The following is a 16,334-nucleotide window of genomic DNA, read 5'->3' on the forward strand; positions in this document are numbered from 1 at the left end:
AACACGTATGCCAATGTGTTTTCGATACGTAGAGAGAGAGAGAGAGAGAGAGAGAGAGAGAGAGAGAGAGAGAGAGCTCCGAGGGACATCCGGAGATATGGGTCAAGATTTGTTTACACAAGTCTTGTAGTCGCCGGTATCATTCGCCTTTTTATCTCCAGCGATAGTGTGAAGGTCGCGAGAGGACTGTTTGTGTCCACACTCGCTGGTAAAAGTGTGGAGGATGAGGAGGAGGAGATGGATGTTGGTGGAAGTAGAGGAGGAGGAGGAAGAGGAGGAGGAGTAGGAGTAGGAGTGCATACCAGTAATAATGATGAGGGAAGGAGGAGGGGGAAGAGAGGGTAAGGGGGGGCAGGAAGGAGAGGGGACAAAACATCATAACATGGTCACGAGAGAGAGAGAGAGAGAGAGAGAGAGAGAGAGAGAGAGAGAGAGAGATACATGACAGTTATAAATGGTATGACTTCATTACTTAAACAACAAACAAACAATGATTAGATGGATGACAGAGAGAGAGAGAGAGAGAGAGAGAGAGAGAGAGAGAGAGAGAGATGGGTGGGTGGGTGGGTGGGTGGGTAGGATGAATCATTAATAATTCAACCATTGAGAGAACCACTGGGGGGGAGGGAGGGAGGATGATGGCAGAGGAGGAGGAGGAAGAGGAAGAGGGTTAGTACGAGATGACATCATAAAGCCACTTAAATGAGATGGGGCTGAAAGGGGACTACAGGGCCGTGCAGGGAAGGCCATCAGGGCAGGCTGGGCTGGGGAGAAGTAGTAATGGCTGACTAGAATATTTTGCACGTAATATCTTATCTTTCTCAGGCTTGCTTACGTCTGGACAAATTTCATACCTTCTTCATGTGTACGATATATATATTTTTTTTCCAGCTTATACTTTGTTCATAAATTGAGATTGAGTAATTAACTGGTGATTGTGCCTTAACCCGTTCAGTACTGAGATGCTTTTCTATCTTAAGTTTTCGGTGTGATTAGACGATTTTATTGATATTAGGAAGGATCTATGGAGGTCAGAATGTTAATGGTCAAAGTCTTCACTATTTTAATCTCCCACACAAATTTGTGAAGCTGTATAAAATCACCACGTAGTAACCAGAATAGATAGGAAAACGTGTCAAGCTACTGAAAGGGTTAATAATAACCATTGTTTCCTTAATTCATGTGCTATTATTTATTTTTTTATTGTCTTCCACTTATTTTTCCCAATCAGTTCCTAAATAGGGTGGTGGATGATTGAACATATAAGTGAACATTACTTCTTCCTGCCCTGTATGGTTTCCTCTGTATTCTCTTTTTGAATTGATCCAACATTAAATACCACAACAAGAAATTGGATCTCAGAATGGTAGATGGTTAGAATAGACACCATAGATTGTTAGTACAGAGTAGGAAGCTTAACCCCCTTCAGCACCGTGACGCTTTTCCATCTTCATTCTGGTTAGTATTTGGTGATTTTATACAGTTTTACAAACTCTTGTGGGGGATTGAAATAGTGAAGACTGTGGCCATTAATCTTTTGACCTCTATAAACCCTTTCTAATGTCAATAAAATGGTCTGGTCGTACACACATCTCAGGTAAAAATATGTCTCAGTATTGAAGGGATTAAGAAAATATATATATGTAGATTTAATGGATATATGTAATAATGTATGTATGCCTTACACAAGAAACGCCACGTGTATACTTAATAGCTGCCTGCTCCTCATGTTTCTAAGTTCTTATAACAACCACCTCGGAGCAGTCAGCTGTTTGTTGGGTTGGTGCTGGAAAACCATGCAATTTATATCGATGTTCATTCCATGCCTTGCGACTTGTGAGGCTCCACGGGGGGGAAGGGTCTTGTGAACGCCTTTTGTGCAGGAGTGCTGTGAGGGAAGAAAGGAGTGAGGGAGGGAAGCAGGAAAGAAAAGAGGGAGATGAAGGGAGGGAGAGAGAGAGGGAAAAAAAGAATGGAGGGTGAAGGAAGGAGGAGGAGGAGGAGGAGGAGGAGGTTGGCAGGCTGTCATGACGGGAGCGAGACATGACGCTGTTCTCTTACCTCTGTGAAATCAAGGGAGAGAGAGAGAGAGAGAGAGAGAGAGAGAGAGAGAGAGAGAGAGAGAGAGAGAGAGAGAGAATTTCCTGATATTGTTAGTGGTGGTAGCTACTGCATGCCACTGAAATGATAAAGAAAGTTAGAAAGCAATTTGTCTATTTCCTTTTTCATTTATTTGAATTATAGTATCATTACCTTGCAGAGAGAGAGAGAGAGAGAGAGAGAGAGAGAGAGAGAGAGAGAGAGAGAGAGATAGTACACCCACAATGTCCTTACCAACACCACCACCAACACCATCATTAATTACAATACCCTTTCACTTACTCACTCACTCACTCACGACACATCCTCACACCACACCACACCACACCACACCACCAAACAAACCCCACCCTCTCAATCTCCCCTAAACTTGGCAACACTACAAGACATGCACGCTACTCACTCACAAACTCCTTCACTCACTCATTCACCCACCCCCGACTCCGTTCCTCAGTGTAATCTCCATGTCATTCCCCTTCCTCTCCACGCTTCCTCTCTCCCGTTAGTGTGGGTCCGCGGAGGCCAAGGGGAGGTTAACGAAGAGGAATGAGAAAGTGAAGGAGGAAGGAGAAAGATTCAGATTAACGGAGAGGGAATGTGGAGGAAAGTCGGATGTTGCAGGATGTAGACGGAGGAGGGAAGGACGATGAGAGGAAAGAGGAAGGTTGAGATGGGTGGAGAGGGTGGATGAGTGAATAGCTTGGATGGAAGAGGGGAGGAAGATGCATTTTGGGTGACGGAAGAGAGAGAGAGAGAGAGAGTTGAAATGAAAACTAATATGGATAGCAAAGATAGAAATAAAATTAGTTAATAAGGAGATAGGAAGAAACGAAGACAAACAAGGATAGGATAGAAGGAAATATAAAGGGAAAAGGAGAGGGATGAACAGGGTGTAGATAAGAAAATGTATGAATAGAAAAAAAAAATAAAGAAAAAATAATGTCGATTTAAAGTAATGAGGATAAACAGAAAAAAAAATGAAATAGAACAAAGAAAAAAGGAAACTAAAGAAAATCAATGACGAATGAGGTGGAATAAACAGAGAGAGAGAGAGAGAGAGAGAGAGTTAAAGGGAAAGGAAGACTGAGAATAAAGAGGAAATGAATGGGGAAGAGACGGAATGAGATAAAGGGAAGGGGAGCAAACGTCCTAACCTAACGGAGAGAGAGAGAGAGAGAGAGAGAGAGAGAGAGATAATCAAATCACGGTACTGTAGCAAGATGATGTGTAATTGTACTGTGATTAGGTTATTAGGGTAGTTAAGGTAGTTTTCCCTGATTCTCTCTCTCTCTCTCTCTCTCTCTCTCTCTCTCTCTCTCTCTCTCTCTCTCTCTCTCTCTCTCTCTCTCTCTCTCGTGTCAATGCCTTCGTGAGTTAACTGCAAAATCTAATCCGTGACATTTTTTTATACTTTTTTTTTATCATGGTTTTGTAGCCCCGTGCATTCTCTCTCTCTCTCTCTCTCTCTCTCTCTCTCTCTCTCTCTCTCTCTCTCTCTCTCTCTCTCTCTCTCTTAATTTGCGTGTATTTCCTCCCTGTTTTCAGCTCACCTTGGTTCTTCCTGTTCTTATTCCGCCATCTCTCTCTCTCTCTCTCTCTCTCTCTCTCTCTCTCTCTCTCTCTCTCTCTCTCTCTCTCTCTCTCTCTCTCTCTCTCTCTCTCTCTCTCTCTCTCTCTCTCTGCATGGTATCTCTTTGTTTCCGTTTCTATCTCAGCGAGTATTTGGTGTGTGTGTGTGTGTGTGTGTGTGTGTGTGTGTGTGTGTGTGTGTGTGTGTGTGTGTGTGTGTGTGTGTGTGTGCTCAGGTCGTCCTCTTTGCCCTCACATTTTATCATGCTCCGCCTGCTGTTCCTGCCTTTGTCGCCTCTCTCTCTCTCTCTCTCTCTCTCTCTCTCTCTCTCTCTCTCTCTCTCTCTCTCTCTCTCTCTCTCTCTCTCTCTCTCTCTCTCTCTCTCTCTCCTCTCCTCCTCCTCCTCCTCCTCCTCCGTAACTCACGTTCAGCTTTCAATTTTTCTCCTCCTCCTCCTCCTTTCCCATATATTCCTGACTCGACTTGCAAACAGTTCTTTGCTCCACTAATGCTTTCTCTTTACCTTTCCTTCCTTCCTTCCTCCTCCTCCTCCTCCTCCTCCTCCTCCTCCTCCTCCTCCTCCTCCTCCTCCTCCTCCTCCTCCAATCCCAGTATGACCTACTTTTCCCTCACGTCTGTTGTCTCCTACTTTATCCTGTCCGTCTCCTGTCTGTCTCCCATGCGCGTTAATCATATTTTCACACCCACCACCACCACCACCACCACCACCACCACCCAAGGATTACTCTAATCACCACCATCACCACTATCGCCGTCGTACCCAGAATTCTCCCTCCTCAATTCTTCAACTCGTCTTTCCCTTCTGTTTCCTTCCTTGCCTTCCCTTCTTCCCTTCCCTTATCGTTGAACCAGATAATATAACGTTTATTTGGTGACACACGCGCTATTGACATGGTTATTCTTGATTTTATGCATGTATTCTGGGTACGTGTGTTTGGCAATGGCATGATCAGTACGAGTGTGTTTGGGTGGTGTGGTGTGGCTGTGGTGACGTATTGTAACACTCTACCACTCTCACTCCAGCCTCCGTTCTCCCTGACACACTCGTCGTCACTGCAGGAAAGCTTATCGCATTAGTGTCTCATAGCTGGTGTGGATTTGCAGTTTTCGTCGTTTTGTCAAAGCCCCAACCTCCCCCTCCGCCGCCTCCTGTGTGTGCTTGGTGCCGCTAAGGAGGGCAAGGAGTGAAGCAGACGTGGTGATGGAGGTGAGGGAAGGTGGTGAGAAGGGAGGGAAAGGGTGAGGGACGTAAAGGGGGAAAAGGGATATAAAAGATCAGAATGGGTGGATGGGAAGACGATGGAACTGATGAGTGAGGACAGTGGGAAAAGGAAGAAAACGAGGAGAGGTGAGGAGGTAAATCAGGAGCGAGAAATGAAAGGAAGGAGGAATTAAAGATGAGAATAGCTGGATGTAACGAAAGGAAAGGAAAAGAAGGAAGGAGGATAGGAAAAAAATGTATGAAAGTCGAGAATTGAAATTGCTGGAAGGAGATGAGGGAAGGAGGGAGACGTGAAGAATTGAAGATTTTGAATGGCTGGAGAGAAGGAAAAAGGAAGGAAGGAAGGAAGCGAGGAAGGGAGGGGAGTGAATGAATCTGAAGGGATGAGGATGCCTGACGCTGATGGAAGGATGGAAAGAGTATATAATCACGCAGACTCATTTTAAGCTTGAGGGGACGAGCGGCTGGGCGTGACTGTGATGGTGGTGGTGGTGGTGGTGGTAGTAGTAGTAGTAGTAGTAGTAGTAGTAATAATGGTGGTAGTGGCAGTAGTAGGGCGGATGTAATTTTTTTAAAGTTTTCTTTTGTCGCAAGGTTTTCAAGTCTTTTTTTTCTCTCTCTCTTTTTATCATCTAGTAGTCTCTTTGAAAGTGTGTGTTCGCGTGTATATGTGTGTGTAAAAGTTGGTGTAATAGTACATGTGAGGTACAGTACGTGTGTGTGTGTGTGTGTGTGTGTGTGTGTGTGTGTGTGTGTGTGTGTGTGTAAGAGTGTGAATGTGTGTTTCATCCACTATCTATTTGTCAATCTACCTGTCTATCTAGCTTTGTTTTTCTGGCTGTCCTTATCTGTCTATTTATCGATCTTCTCGTATGTATGCACTTGTGTGTGTGTGTGTGTGTGTGTGTGTGTGTGTGTGTGTGTGTGTGTGTGTGTGTAGTGTATACCTTTGAAGGGTCGATATGTGCGTATTGTGTATGCCCCACCCCTCAAAAAATAGCACTAACATATCCTGTGTGCGTGCGTAAGTAGCATGCATGTGTGTGTGTGTGTGTGTGTGTGTGTGTGTGTGTGTGTGTGTGTGTGTGTGTGTGTGTGTACTGACAGGGATCGTTATGTGCGTATAGTGGTGTGTGTTGGGGGAGGGGAGGAGTGTTTGCGTGCGTGCGTGCGTCTAGTCTCCTGTCGCTTTTAGAATGATTGATTTCGTGGCGGCACTCAGGGCTTGCAAGTGTCATGGCGCGGATGGTGATGGGACAGGACAGGGTGATGGGGTTGATGGGAGGGGGAGAGGGAAAGGGGGAACGTGGGGAAGGATGGTGTAAATAGTGTATGTCTGGGTAGGGAAGGATTGGAAGACCGTGCTGACCCTTTTGCGACCCTCCCTCCTATGATTCTTGTCACCCCATGCTGCCCTTCACCCCTCCTCACCCCAGGGGTCCCTGCACTCACACCCCAGGCCTCTCTACACCCTCACCCCATGGTAGGCTAGGTGAGGCAGGGATAGGTCTGGTTAAATTCGGTTCGGTTCGATTCGATTTGGTTTGGCTTGGCTTGGTTTGGTTTCGTTTGAGTTGGGTTGGGTTTGGTTGAGTGAAGCTGAGTTTAAAAGATTGGGTTGGGTTTGGCTAGGTTAGGTTGGGGTAAAAGTTACGTTGGGTTAAGTTGAGTCTGATTGGATTGAAAAAAAAAATGTTAGGTTAGGTTAAGTTAGATACTACTGTTCTGTACTCTTCCCATTGAAATACTCTTAAGTGTTGTGTGTCAGCCCATCACTCATCTCACTGCTCCTCACACCTCTAATGACCTTACATTTCTCATCCCCATTGATTTCCGCCCCAGTATCTCCCTACTATTTTTCCTCCCCGTACTTGTAACTTTCTACTTCTCATCTCTATCGATTGTCACTACCGGTCTTATCTCCCCACTGCCCCTCACCCCAAACCCCAACATTTGTTATGCTTCTTACTCGCTTAACTTTTATTCCTACACCGTTCATCCCATTGTTCCTCACCTTAATGCTTGTCACTCCCTGCTTCTTATTCTCAACGTTTGTAACTCCTTCCTCACCCCAATATTTATCATTCCATAATTCATAACCTAACTCCTTTCACCCCACTGCATCTCATCCCAACATTATCTTCACTCTAATACGTTCTAACCTCCACACCTCTCACCACTTAACACCCTCCACCACATCACCCCATTCTTCTAACCTCACAGCTGTTTATCTCTTTCCCTTCACCACAGTATCTTTAATCTTCCTTCTCCAGTGCATCCTCCTCCTCCTCCTCCTCCTCCTCCTCCTCCTCCTCCTCCTCCTCCTCCTCCTGCCTTCCTCCACTCCTCCATCCATCATGTAACAGTGAAGTGGCGGTGAAAAATACGTGATTATCATCTAAGGATAACACGTTGGAAATATAGCCTGTGCAGATTAGCTACGGATTAAAGTTATTGGTTTATATTTTCTCTGTTATTCATTTATTGTATTTCTCTCAGTTAAATGTCAGGGTGTAGTTTTAATTATCATAAGTAAAAAAAAAAAAAAGTGACTAGTGTTATTATTGGTGGTAGAATATCTAAAGTAGTGACGTGAATGTGTTGGTTGTGGTGTTGTATGTTTGCGCGCACACACACACACACACACACACACACACACACAGTGGCTGGACGTGCACCTCATTTAATTATTGGTTATTGGGCTGCGGCGAGACTGTGGACATATCGTGTGTCGCTTTGTTCTCAGGCACAGACTGGCTTTGTTTGTGCTGATACTGGCTCATGTACTGCTGCTGCTGCTACAACTACTGTTAGTGTTGGTGCTACTGCTGCTGATTGTATACTACTACTACTACTACTACTACTACTACTACTACTACTACTACTACTACTACTACTAGTGATAATGTTATTTCTACTACTACTACTACTACTACTACTACTACTACTACTACTACTACTACTACTACTACTACTACTAAAAGTTCAGGTCTCTCTCTCTCTCTCTCTCTCTCTCTCTCTCTCTCTCTCTCTCTCTCTCTCTCTCTCTCTCTCTCTCTCTCTCTCTCTCTCTCTCTCTCTCTCTCTCTCGCTGTGTTATTGCTTCCTTCTCTCAGTATGTCTTCATTTATATTCGTGTTTTTCTCTCCCGTCTCATTAAGTTGTTCATTATGATTTTTGCTCTTCGCTGCGTCATTTTTCGCCTCTTATCTATGATGATTTCCTCCCCTGTTTTCCTCCTGTCGAGTTCGTCATGTCTTCCTTCCTCTTATTTCCCCATTTCCTTTTCCTTCCTTCCTTCCTTCCTTCCTTCCTTCCTTCCTTCCTTCCTTCCTTCCTTCCTTCCTTCCTTCCTTTCCTTCTTTCTACCTTCCGATCTTCGTTATCGGTGGTACATACTTATCTCTCTCTCTCTCTCTCTCTCTCTCTCTCTCTCTCTCTCTCTCTCTCTCTCTCTCTCTCAGGATTTTAAAGGATATCAAACATTAATTTATGACCTCATTGTGGCTTGGCGCTGGTATGTCAGTCAGTCAGTCAGTCAGTCAGTCAATCGATGTCTCAATTTCTTTCAGTTTTTGTTAAGGCGCCCTTTTAATTCTTTCTTAAATGTGTTTGTTTTTTGCTTCACTCTGCCACGTCCTATTGTTCTCTCTCTCTCTCTCTCTCTCTCTCTCTCTCTCTCTCTCTCTCTCTCTCTCTCTCTCTCTCTCTCTCTCTCTCTCTCTCTCTCCCCCCCCCTTTGTCGCCTCGTTCCACAATCTGCCTCTCCAAACCTTGTGCTCGAGCAACCTTCCCTCAGAGATATTTTCGTCTCCCTCCTGCTCCTGCTCCTCCTGCTCCTCCTCCTCCTCCTCCTCCTCCTCCTCCTCCTCCTCCTCCTCCTGCTCGTCTCCTGTCTTAAAGCTGTATAAATGAGGGACGTCTCTCGCTGGGGGTAATTTTAAAGCTGGATAGGAAAATTACAGTATCCTCTTTGATCGTTAAGGATGATAAAAGAGAGAGAGAGAGAGAGAGAGAGAGAGAGAGAGAGAGAGAGAGTGTAATAGTGACGTGTGTATATTGACGGACATACTCACATACATACATACATCGCAAGCCACAGCATAATGTCAATAATTTATGAGGTTTGCAAATTGTGTGGACATAGACTCCTAACCATTTTTGCTTCCTCCTGATGGTGCTGGTAGTGGTTGTTGTTGTTGTTGTTGTTGTTGTTGTTGTTGTTGTTGTTGTTGCTGCTGCTGCGGTAGTGGTGGTGGTGGTAGTGTTGGTGCTCTTGGTGGCCACGTTGCGAGACTTGTCAGGTCTCCTCTCCTCGCGGGAACGATTTTTGTGGGAATTACATATGCAAGTGTAGCGCTGTAAGCCGGTCAAAGGGCGCGGCCAAATGCTCCAGGGTGTAAAACGTGGAAGGAAGCCCCGGGAGAGGAGGAGGGGGTGGTGATGATGATGGTGGTGGTAGTGGTGGTAGTGGATTGTTCTGTTCCTCACCTCCACCTCTGCCTCCACCTCCCGCCGCCGCCAATCGATCTCTCCACTGAGTCATCCTGTGATTTGAGTCGTCGTCACAATCGTACAAACATACACACGTACATACACCCACACATACTTTCATACATACATGCTTTACAATATTCATATAAACAGATAAGATAATAGTACATGCATGCTATCATGGTGATTGCATGCACCTACACACACACACACACACACACACACACACACACACACACACACACACACACACACACCCGGCCGGGTGGAGATATTTGGGTGTGTCTCCTTTCACGTGTAGCCCCTGTTCACCTAGCAGTGAGTAGGTACGGGATGTAAATCGAGGAGTTGTGACCTTGTTGTCCCGGTGTGTGGTGTGTGCCTGGTCTCAGGCCTATCCGAAGATCGGAAATAATGAGCTCTGAGCTCGTTCCGTAGGGTAACGTCTGGCTGTCTCGTCAGAGACTGCAGCAGATCAAACAAACAGTGAATTACACACACACACACACACACACACACACACACACACACACACACACACACACACACACACACACACACACACACATAAGGTAATCAAGGTCTTTTCTTATTCATCACTGCCCTCATTTTTTCTTATTGTTTTTTCTCCATCTTCTACTCCTCTTTCTCTTCTTTCTCCTGCTCCTCCTCCTCCTGCAGCAGCAGTAATAGTGGTGGTGACGTCAGGAGTGTTCAGGTCTTGTGTGGTAGACTAAATAAAGGTTTTGTCCTGCCATTGTGAAAGGACCGACGTGTAGGGTGCACATTTTTTCTTCCACTCCCCCCCCTCTTCCCCTTCCCCCAGTAAGGATTGCACAATACACATCTACGGAGGCCATTGCTGTCACTTGTTTGTCACTTTCTTGATTTATATTTATTTCATGGAATACTTTAGGTAATCGATATTTTTTTCCTTTTGTCACTTGTGTTTTTTAATTAATTTTAGTAGGTTGGTGTTAAAAGGATTTGCTTCGTTGCTTGTTTCTTGACGTTTATAATAATTTTTGTTATTGGTAAGGTAGTTTTAAGTGTTGGCATTGTTTTATGCGCAGTTGGTGTATGGTGGTGTAGGGGAGGGAGAGCTAGTGGTGGGTCAGGCAATGGACAGAGCAGGGTGTAGTTGTGGGCGGGGTGCAGTAAGGGCGGTACGGTGGCTGGCAGTCACGTATGGTGTTAGGGTGAGTGATGTCCCTCGACCTACTCCCCTCACTCACCCCGACACACACACACACACAGAGCCTGCCGCCCCACCCTTGCCTCCCTCAGCGTAAGGCAGCGGCCTTGTGGTGGTTGGCGTGTCCTCATCGTGGTTGAGGGAAGCCGTCGACTTGTCCCGCGGTCAGGTCGTGTGCACCGGCAGCCCTCGGCTACTGGCCGCCCACAAGGTCTTGGTATGTGGTTTAGTGAGCCACGGTGAGCCACGCTTGGTGTGGCGTCACCCGGTAACAAACTGGCGCGCCACCCAAACGAGCAAGGCTATCGAGGCTCATCCCTGTATTTTTGGAGAAATTGAATCAGCGTGATGGTTTGAACACCACGTTGGGCCGAGGCGTGACCCAAGGGGAGAGGGCAGGGGGAAGGTATCACGTCTAGAGGCGCCCCGCACGCCTGATGGAGTATGACACATGTCAGTTGCCGTGATGGCCCCACTGCACCAATTTCAGGAATATTCTCAACTGCCTCCAGCCTTTCTATCTCCACGCTTGGCAGAGAAATGCCGCCCACCCACTGGAGACCTGCCGGGTGTCACCACCGAGGAGTGTAACCAATAGAGTCTCTCGGGAATTGTTTGTATAACCCATATTGCAGAGATGAAGATGATTAGCATAGCATTAAACTGAAATGTTGCTTAGTGCTGATTGTGGTGGATTCTTTTATCATTGTTAAGCGGTTTTGTTCATTAACTGTTTTTGTGGTTCACTGTTACTGATGGTCATTTTCTTCCTTTGCAGGTAAGGGCAACAAGTGTCGCTGGCGGATCAACCAGGGTGAGTATCTCATAGTTTTACGGAGGAAGCCTCCTCGTGGGAAACACTATCTTTTGTTGGCTGCCGCGGCGTGCTTGAGTCCTGCGCTCCAAGGAACTGTGCTGTGTAGTTATGCGTTCACTAGAAGCTGTCAAGGAGCAGAATTTGGTAGTGCTCATGTTCACAAGTCCTTTACAGCTTGATGCTACAGCTACAGAGGCGGCTGTGTATTGTGTGAGTGTAACGCGGGGCGGTGCGAGGGCTTCCTGTTGTTGATCGTGGGCAGGAAGGAACCCATACCGTAAAAAGAGAGAAAAATAATTTGGTTCGCGGGTGTCGATCACGGGCCATAGCGTTTCCGAAGCAGGTAGTCGATGGGGGGGGGTCCTGGGGCCTGTCTTGTCACGGCTGCTGGGTGGCTGACTAGCGGGATGCACCGAGGAGGGGAGGTAGCCGGGCCGTGGAGCTGTTATCGCGATGTGACGACAGCCTGTGATATTCATACTACGTTAGGTGAGTGTTCAGCCAGCCTGCAGGAGCAAGGTTCATAGCAGCAGCTCCCGGACGTGGGGACGAGAGGCGTAGCGGAGAGCGGCGGCGGTGGGAGACAGAGTTGCACCTGACGCCAGGGTAGTGTTTCACGGTTTGTCGGACACTGGGCTGTCATGGTCCAAGCGAAGGGCTGCTGCGCCTGCTGTTGTTGTTGCTGTTAATGTTGCTGTTGTTGTTGTTGGTGGTGTTGCTGCTGCTGCTGCTGCTGCTGCTATTATTAGTCTTGTATAGTCGCGACCTTTGGAGTCATGCACATTGACAGCCTCGAGCAGCGCTGCACACAAACGTGAATGATTGCATTGAACCGTGACCTACCGCTGCGACTGAAATGTATTTGCAACACGGGCACGGAATGTGTCAGGGTTCCAATGAGAGGAAAGGGACGGAACTAGACGTTGCTATGGCATTATATATATATATATATATATATATATATATATATATATATATATATATATATATATATATATATATATATATATATATATATATATATATATATATATATATATATATATATATATATATATATATATATATATATATATATATATATATATATATATTAAATAATTTCAATGGACTGAAAAGATTCGTGGTGTCGCAGTTCATTAGAAATAGAATCAGTCCTTACATATCACGTGTCTAGGTTAAAGGCAACATTCGTGTCTGCCTCCCATGCTTCGTGCTAATCGCATGGCGTGAAGAGGAGCTGGACGAGTCTGCCACTTGATTACTCCGCGGCTGTGTTATGGAGGTCAGGGAGACGGGATGGCTGTGGTGTGCTGCTGCACGGGGGTGGGGGAGTGGGGGTGTTGTGGCTGCGATGTGCTGATGCAGGTGGGGCAGGGTGGAGATAATGTGGGTGTGAAGTGCTGCTGGGGTGGATGCGCTATGGTGCTGCTGGGGTGGAAGGCTGTGTGTATGTATGGCGGTGTTTAGTCTGTTGTAATATTGGAAATTTTAGCTGTGTACTGCAGGTAGCGGCGGCTGCGTTGCTGTGTTATTAGGTACTGGATGGGAGGGAGGGAGGGAGGGAGGGTGGGTGGGTGGATGTGATGAGGTGGTGTCGGTGAGGGTGGCGTGTGTAGCTGTGGTGTGGTGCAGCAGGGTGTGAGGAAGGGTACAGGGGAGGAGAGGAGTGTTGACGCCGGTGGTGGTGGCGGTGGTCAGACTCACACACCCCCGCGGGCACCGCCTCCAACTTTTTACACAGACTGTTCTTCCCAGCTGGTCCGCCTCAGCTACCACGTCTTGCCAAGTAATTCATCGCTGCCCCGCGACACAGCCCCCACTCTAGTTTCTGGGTTGTATTTAACTTTTATTTGTAGGCGTCTGCATTGTGTCGGAAGCCCCGGAGAAGTGACAGAAGGTAAAGAAGTGCAGGGGAGAGTGAGTGTGGCGGCGTGTGGCAACGAGCCGTCGGTTGGATCCCGGTGCTGGGCTTGACCGGCCGCCGCGAGTTAGTTCCTGGGAGTGCTCATGGCGGGGTGGTGCGTGCATGTCGCTCCTTTGCGCTATTGTTATTTTCGATCCCTGTGCAGCATTTCGAGTGGAAATTACCTGGATTGATGTACAAAGTGAAACGTTATCCTGTGGATGTTGTTGAATGCTGCAGTGTCGCCAGTGTTGTGTTGACGGTGGTGGTGCAGCACTCGGCGGTTAACGTGGTGCTGGTGGATTGATGAGTGTCAGTTGGTAGTACGTACTACTGTCTCGACAGGCGTCGCCTCCCGCCGGCAGCCCAGATCCCGGCCTCCACACAGGCGCCGGCAGGACGCGAGGGATGGTATGCAGGATGCTGGTGAGGCAGGGACGGCGAGGTGGGGCCCCGAAGGCGACGCCGAGCCGACGGGGCCTGCGAAGGACAGAGGCGAGACCGGAGGGTTATTATGTGGGGAGGGTGTGTGTGTGGCAAGGGCGGGTTTAGGATGTGGGGGCCGGCTGTGTGGTGCTGGTGGGGTCGAGTTGTGGAGGGCTGGTGGTTAGGGAGTGTTGTGCTTTTGAGATGTGGGGGATGCGGTGAAAGATGTGTGGGAGGATGTGGCTGCAGTGAGTGGATATATGTGGGACCAGAATGGTATCAGGGTGGAGACGAGTGGTGCTGGGGGTTAGATTGCAATCCTAGTGAATTTTGGAGAGCTAGGGTGGGGCTGGAGATGAGGGAGACGCTGCGGGGTTCGGGTTGGGGGAGGTGGGTGTTGGCAGTGTGGGGTTAGTGAAAGGGAGGTTAGCGTCAGAACAAGGACAGGCAGCTCGGAAGCAGTCGGGAGGAGGTGGATGTTGATTGGTGGTGGTGGTGGTAATGGTGAGTGGAGGAAGTGTATACCTGGTGATGTTGAAAGAGGTGATGGTTGGGGAGGAGATGGGTACCTATTGTGGTGTTGAAAGAGATGAAGGGAGGAGGAGGAAGAGAAGGAACGAGATGCAGTTGTGAGGGAGGAAGAGGAGGAGGAAAGAGAAAGAGGAGATGGAGGTTGTTGTTGCTGCAATAATGAACATAGTTATGGTGTTAGTTGGTAGTGGAGGAGAGGGAGGGAGAGAGGGGAGGGTAAAAGCCTTTCCTGTTGGGGGAAGAAGAGGAGGAGGAGGAGGAAGGTGGGGCAGACTGCAGCATATTTGTGAACTTTACTTGTAATTGGTGTGTGTGTGTGTGTGTGTGTGTGTGTGTGTGTGTGTGTGTGTGTGTGTGTGTGTGTGTTTCAGGAACCGGGTCTTGGTTTTTTTTATTTATTTATATTTTTTTTATGCTGTTGACTCTTATGAAGGTGAAGGGATAGAGACTGGTCGTCGTGGTGGTGGTGGTGGTGGAAAAGGAGGAGGTGGTTGTAGGCGATAGTAGTATAGTAGACCTGGTGGTGGTAGTGGTGCTGCCGTGCCCGATCATAATACAGAATGACGTAATATGTATCATAATTGTACCTCAGCCAGCGTGTTATGTAAGGCTCAAGTTAAGTCTGTGGGGGCGTTGCGTCACGTTCACTCTGATGTTATGAGGGGTTGGGGGTTGGCGGGGGTTTCGTTCCTCACCACAGAGCACGATAGGGGCATGGGGAATGGAGGGAAGGGTAGGTGGGAAGATGGGGAGGGGGCCTTATCCAGTATCACGGTCAGGATATACTTTACCTTAAATATCTTTTCGTAATATCCTCCTCTTCTCGGCATGACATGGGAGGTGCTGAGTGGTGTCGAGTTGAGCAGTGGGTTTGTGTGGAGCAAGGGAAGGAGTGGAGGAGGAAACTTTTACCTGGGTACTGGAGTAAGTTGGGCTAGAGAAAATAGAAAGATGTTACCTGGCTGAAGACTTACTGTGTGTGAAAATTTAATACCTGTTACTTGAGTGGGACGCGTTAGTGTTGAGTTGGGAAGTTAGTGATAAAATTTAAGCTCAGAATACCAGTAAAATTTTAATGCTCTTTATAGGGCAGATTTTCACCCCTATACAAGTCCCACATGACAGAAGTATTGAGACGAATTGGCATTTTATTGATCTGAGTATCGTGAATATCATAAAAACTTATTATTGTGGCAAGTTTGGCTTGCTAGATACATACCTGACCTCTCTCACTGTCACAGGAATAGCCAGGTAGCAAATCAATATAGACAACATGGAATAAAACAACACGGACATATAAATAGAGAAAGAGATAAAAAAAAAATGTTCTCTGGGGAAAAACTAGTAAAAATTAAGAACACACACACACACACACACACACACACACACACACACTGAAGCAGGAAACTCGATACATTACTTAGTCTTTTACGATACTTGGGATTAGTCGCTGTATCCTTGGATGGTTTTAGTTCTGCTGAGAGAGGGGAGAGGGGCTGGGGGGATAATTTTGAATCAGATAAACAGCAGTCAGTCGGTCGGTCGGTCTTTCGGCCAGGCAATCTTTCAACGCTGATGTATTTATCCAGTTGCAAGTTTGTGTGAGTGTGAGACTTTGCTATGATAGATTATTATTTGTACTACTCTTCACAGTCCTTGCTCTGACTCAGCTCGCGTGCAGAAAAATGGCGGTAATGAGTAAATCAAGGACGCGTTGTTGAATTATTGTGGACGTGTTGGATCTCGCCTTTTTTATCTCTTATCGCGTGACATGTTTAGAAACCAAATATCTTACTGACTCGGGGTGTTGTTGTTGTGTTCGTGGTGGTGCTGGTGAGGAGGATGAGCGCCTGGGGTGTAGTGGTGGTGGTGGTGGTGGGGTGAAAGGGCGTAAGGGTGAAGGTGGTGGGGCTAGGGGTGATGGTCGTCGTGGTCAGCACCTAACAGGGCCTGGATTGTTTTAAACTGTTCCCTTAATTTGACTAAGGGTTTAAGGGTTTGGTTGGTGGAGGACGTGGGTGGTGGTGGTGGTGGTGGTCCTCCTTGTCTCCT

The 16,334-nt window shown here is 47.1% G+C and overlaps 1 protein-coding gene across 23 annotated transcripts in view; it reads left to right on the forward strand.

Annotated features, from left to right (window-relative positions):
• LOC123520258 (serine/threonine-protein kinase MARK2-like) overlaps positions 1-16,334 on the forward strand; it is a 126,017-nt gene that overhangs the window by 18,649 nt on the left and 91,034 nt on the right. For 4 of the 23 annotated variants that reach the window (XM_045282387.1, XM_045282375.1, XM_045282379.1 and 1 more), the window contains exon 1: positions 13,401-13,440. The exons of 2 other annotated variants lie outside the window; for them this stretch is intronic. Coding sequence is in view for 4 of the 21 variants with exons in the window: in XM_045282374.1 (XP_045138309.1) it covers positions 11,381-11,416 (36 nt within the window). In the remaining 17 variants the exon portion in view is untranslated. 17 more of the 23 variants (XM_045282386.1, XM_045282385.1, XM_045282376.1 and 14 more) reach the window with 8 other exon arrangements.

The sequence above is a fragment of the Portunus trituberculatus genome, chromosome 46 (genome assembly GCF_017591435.1).
Source record: "Portunus trituberculatus isolate SZX2019 chromosome 46, ASM1759143v1, whole genome shotgun sequence".
Lineage (NCBI taxonomy): Eukaryota > Metazoa > Arthropoda > Malacostraca > Decapoda > Portunidae > Portunus > Portunus trituberculatus.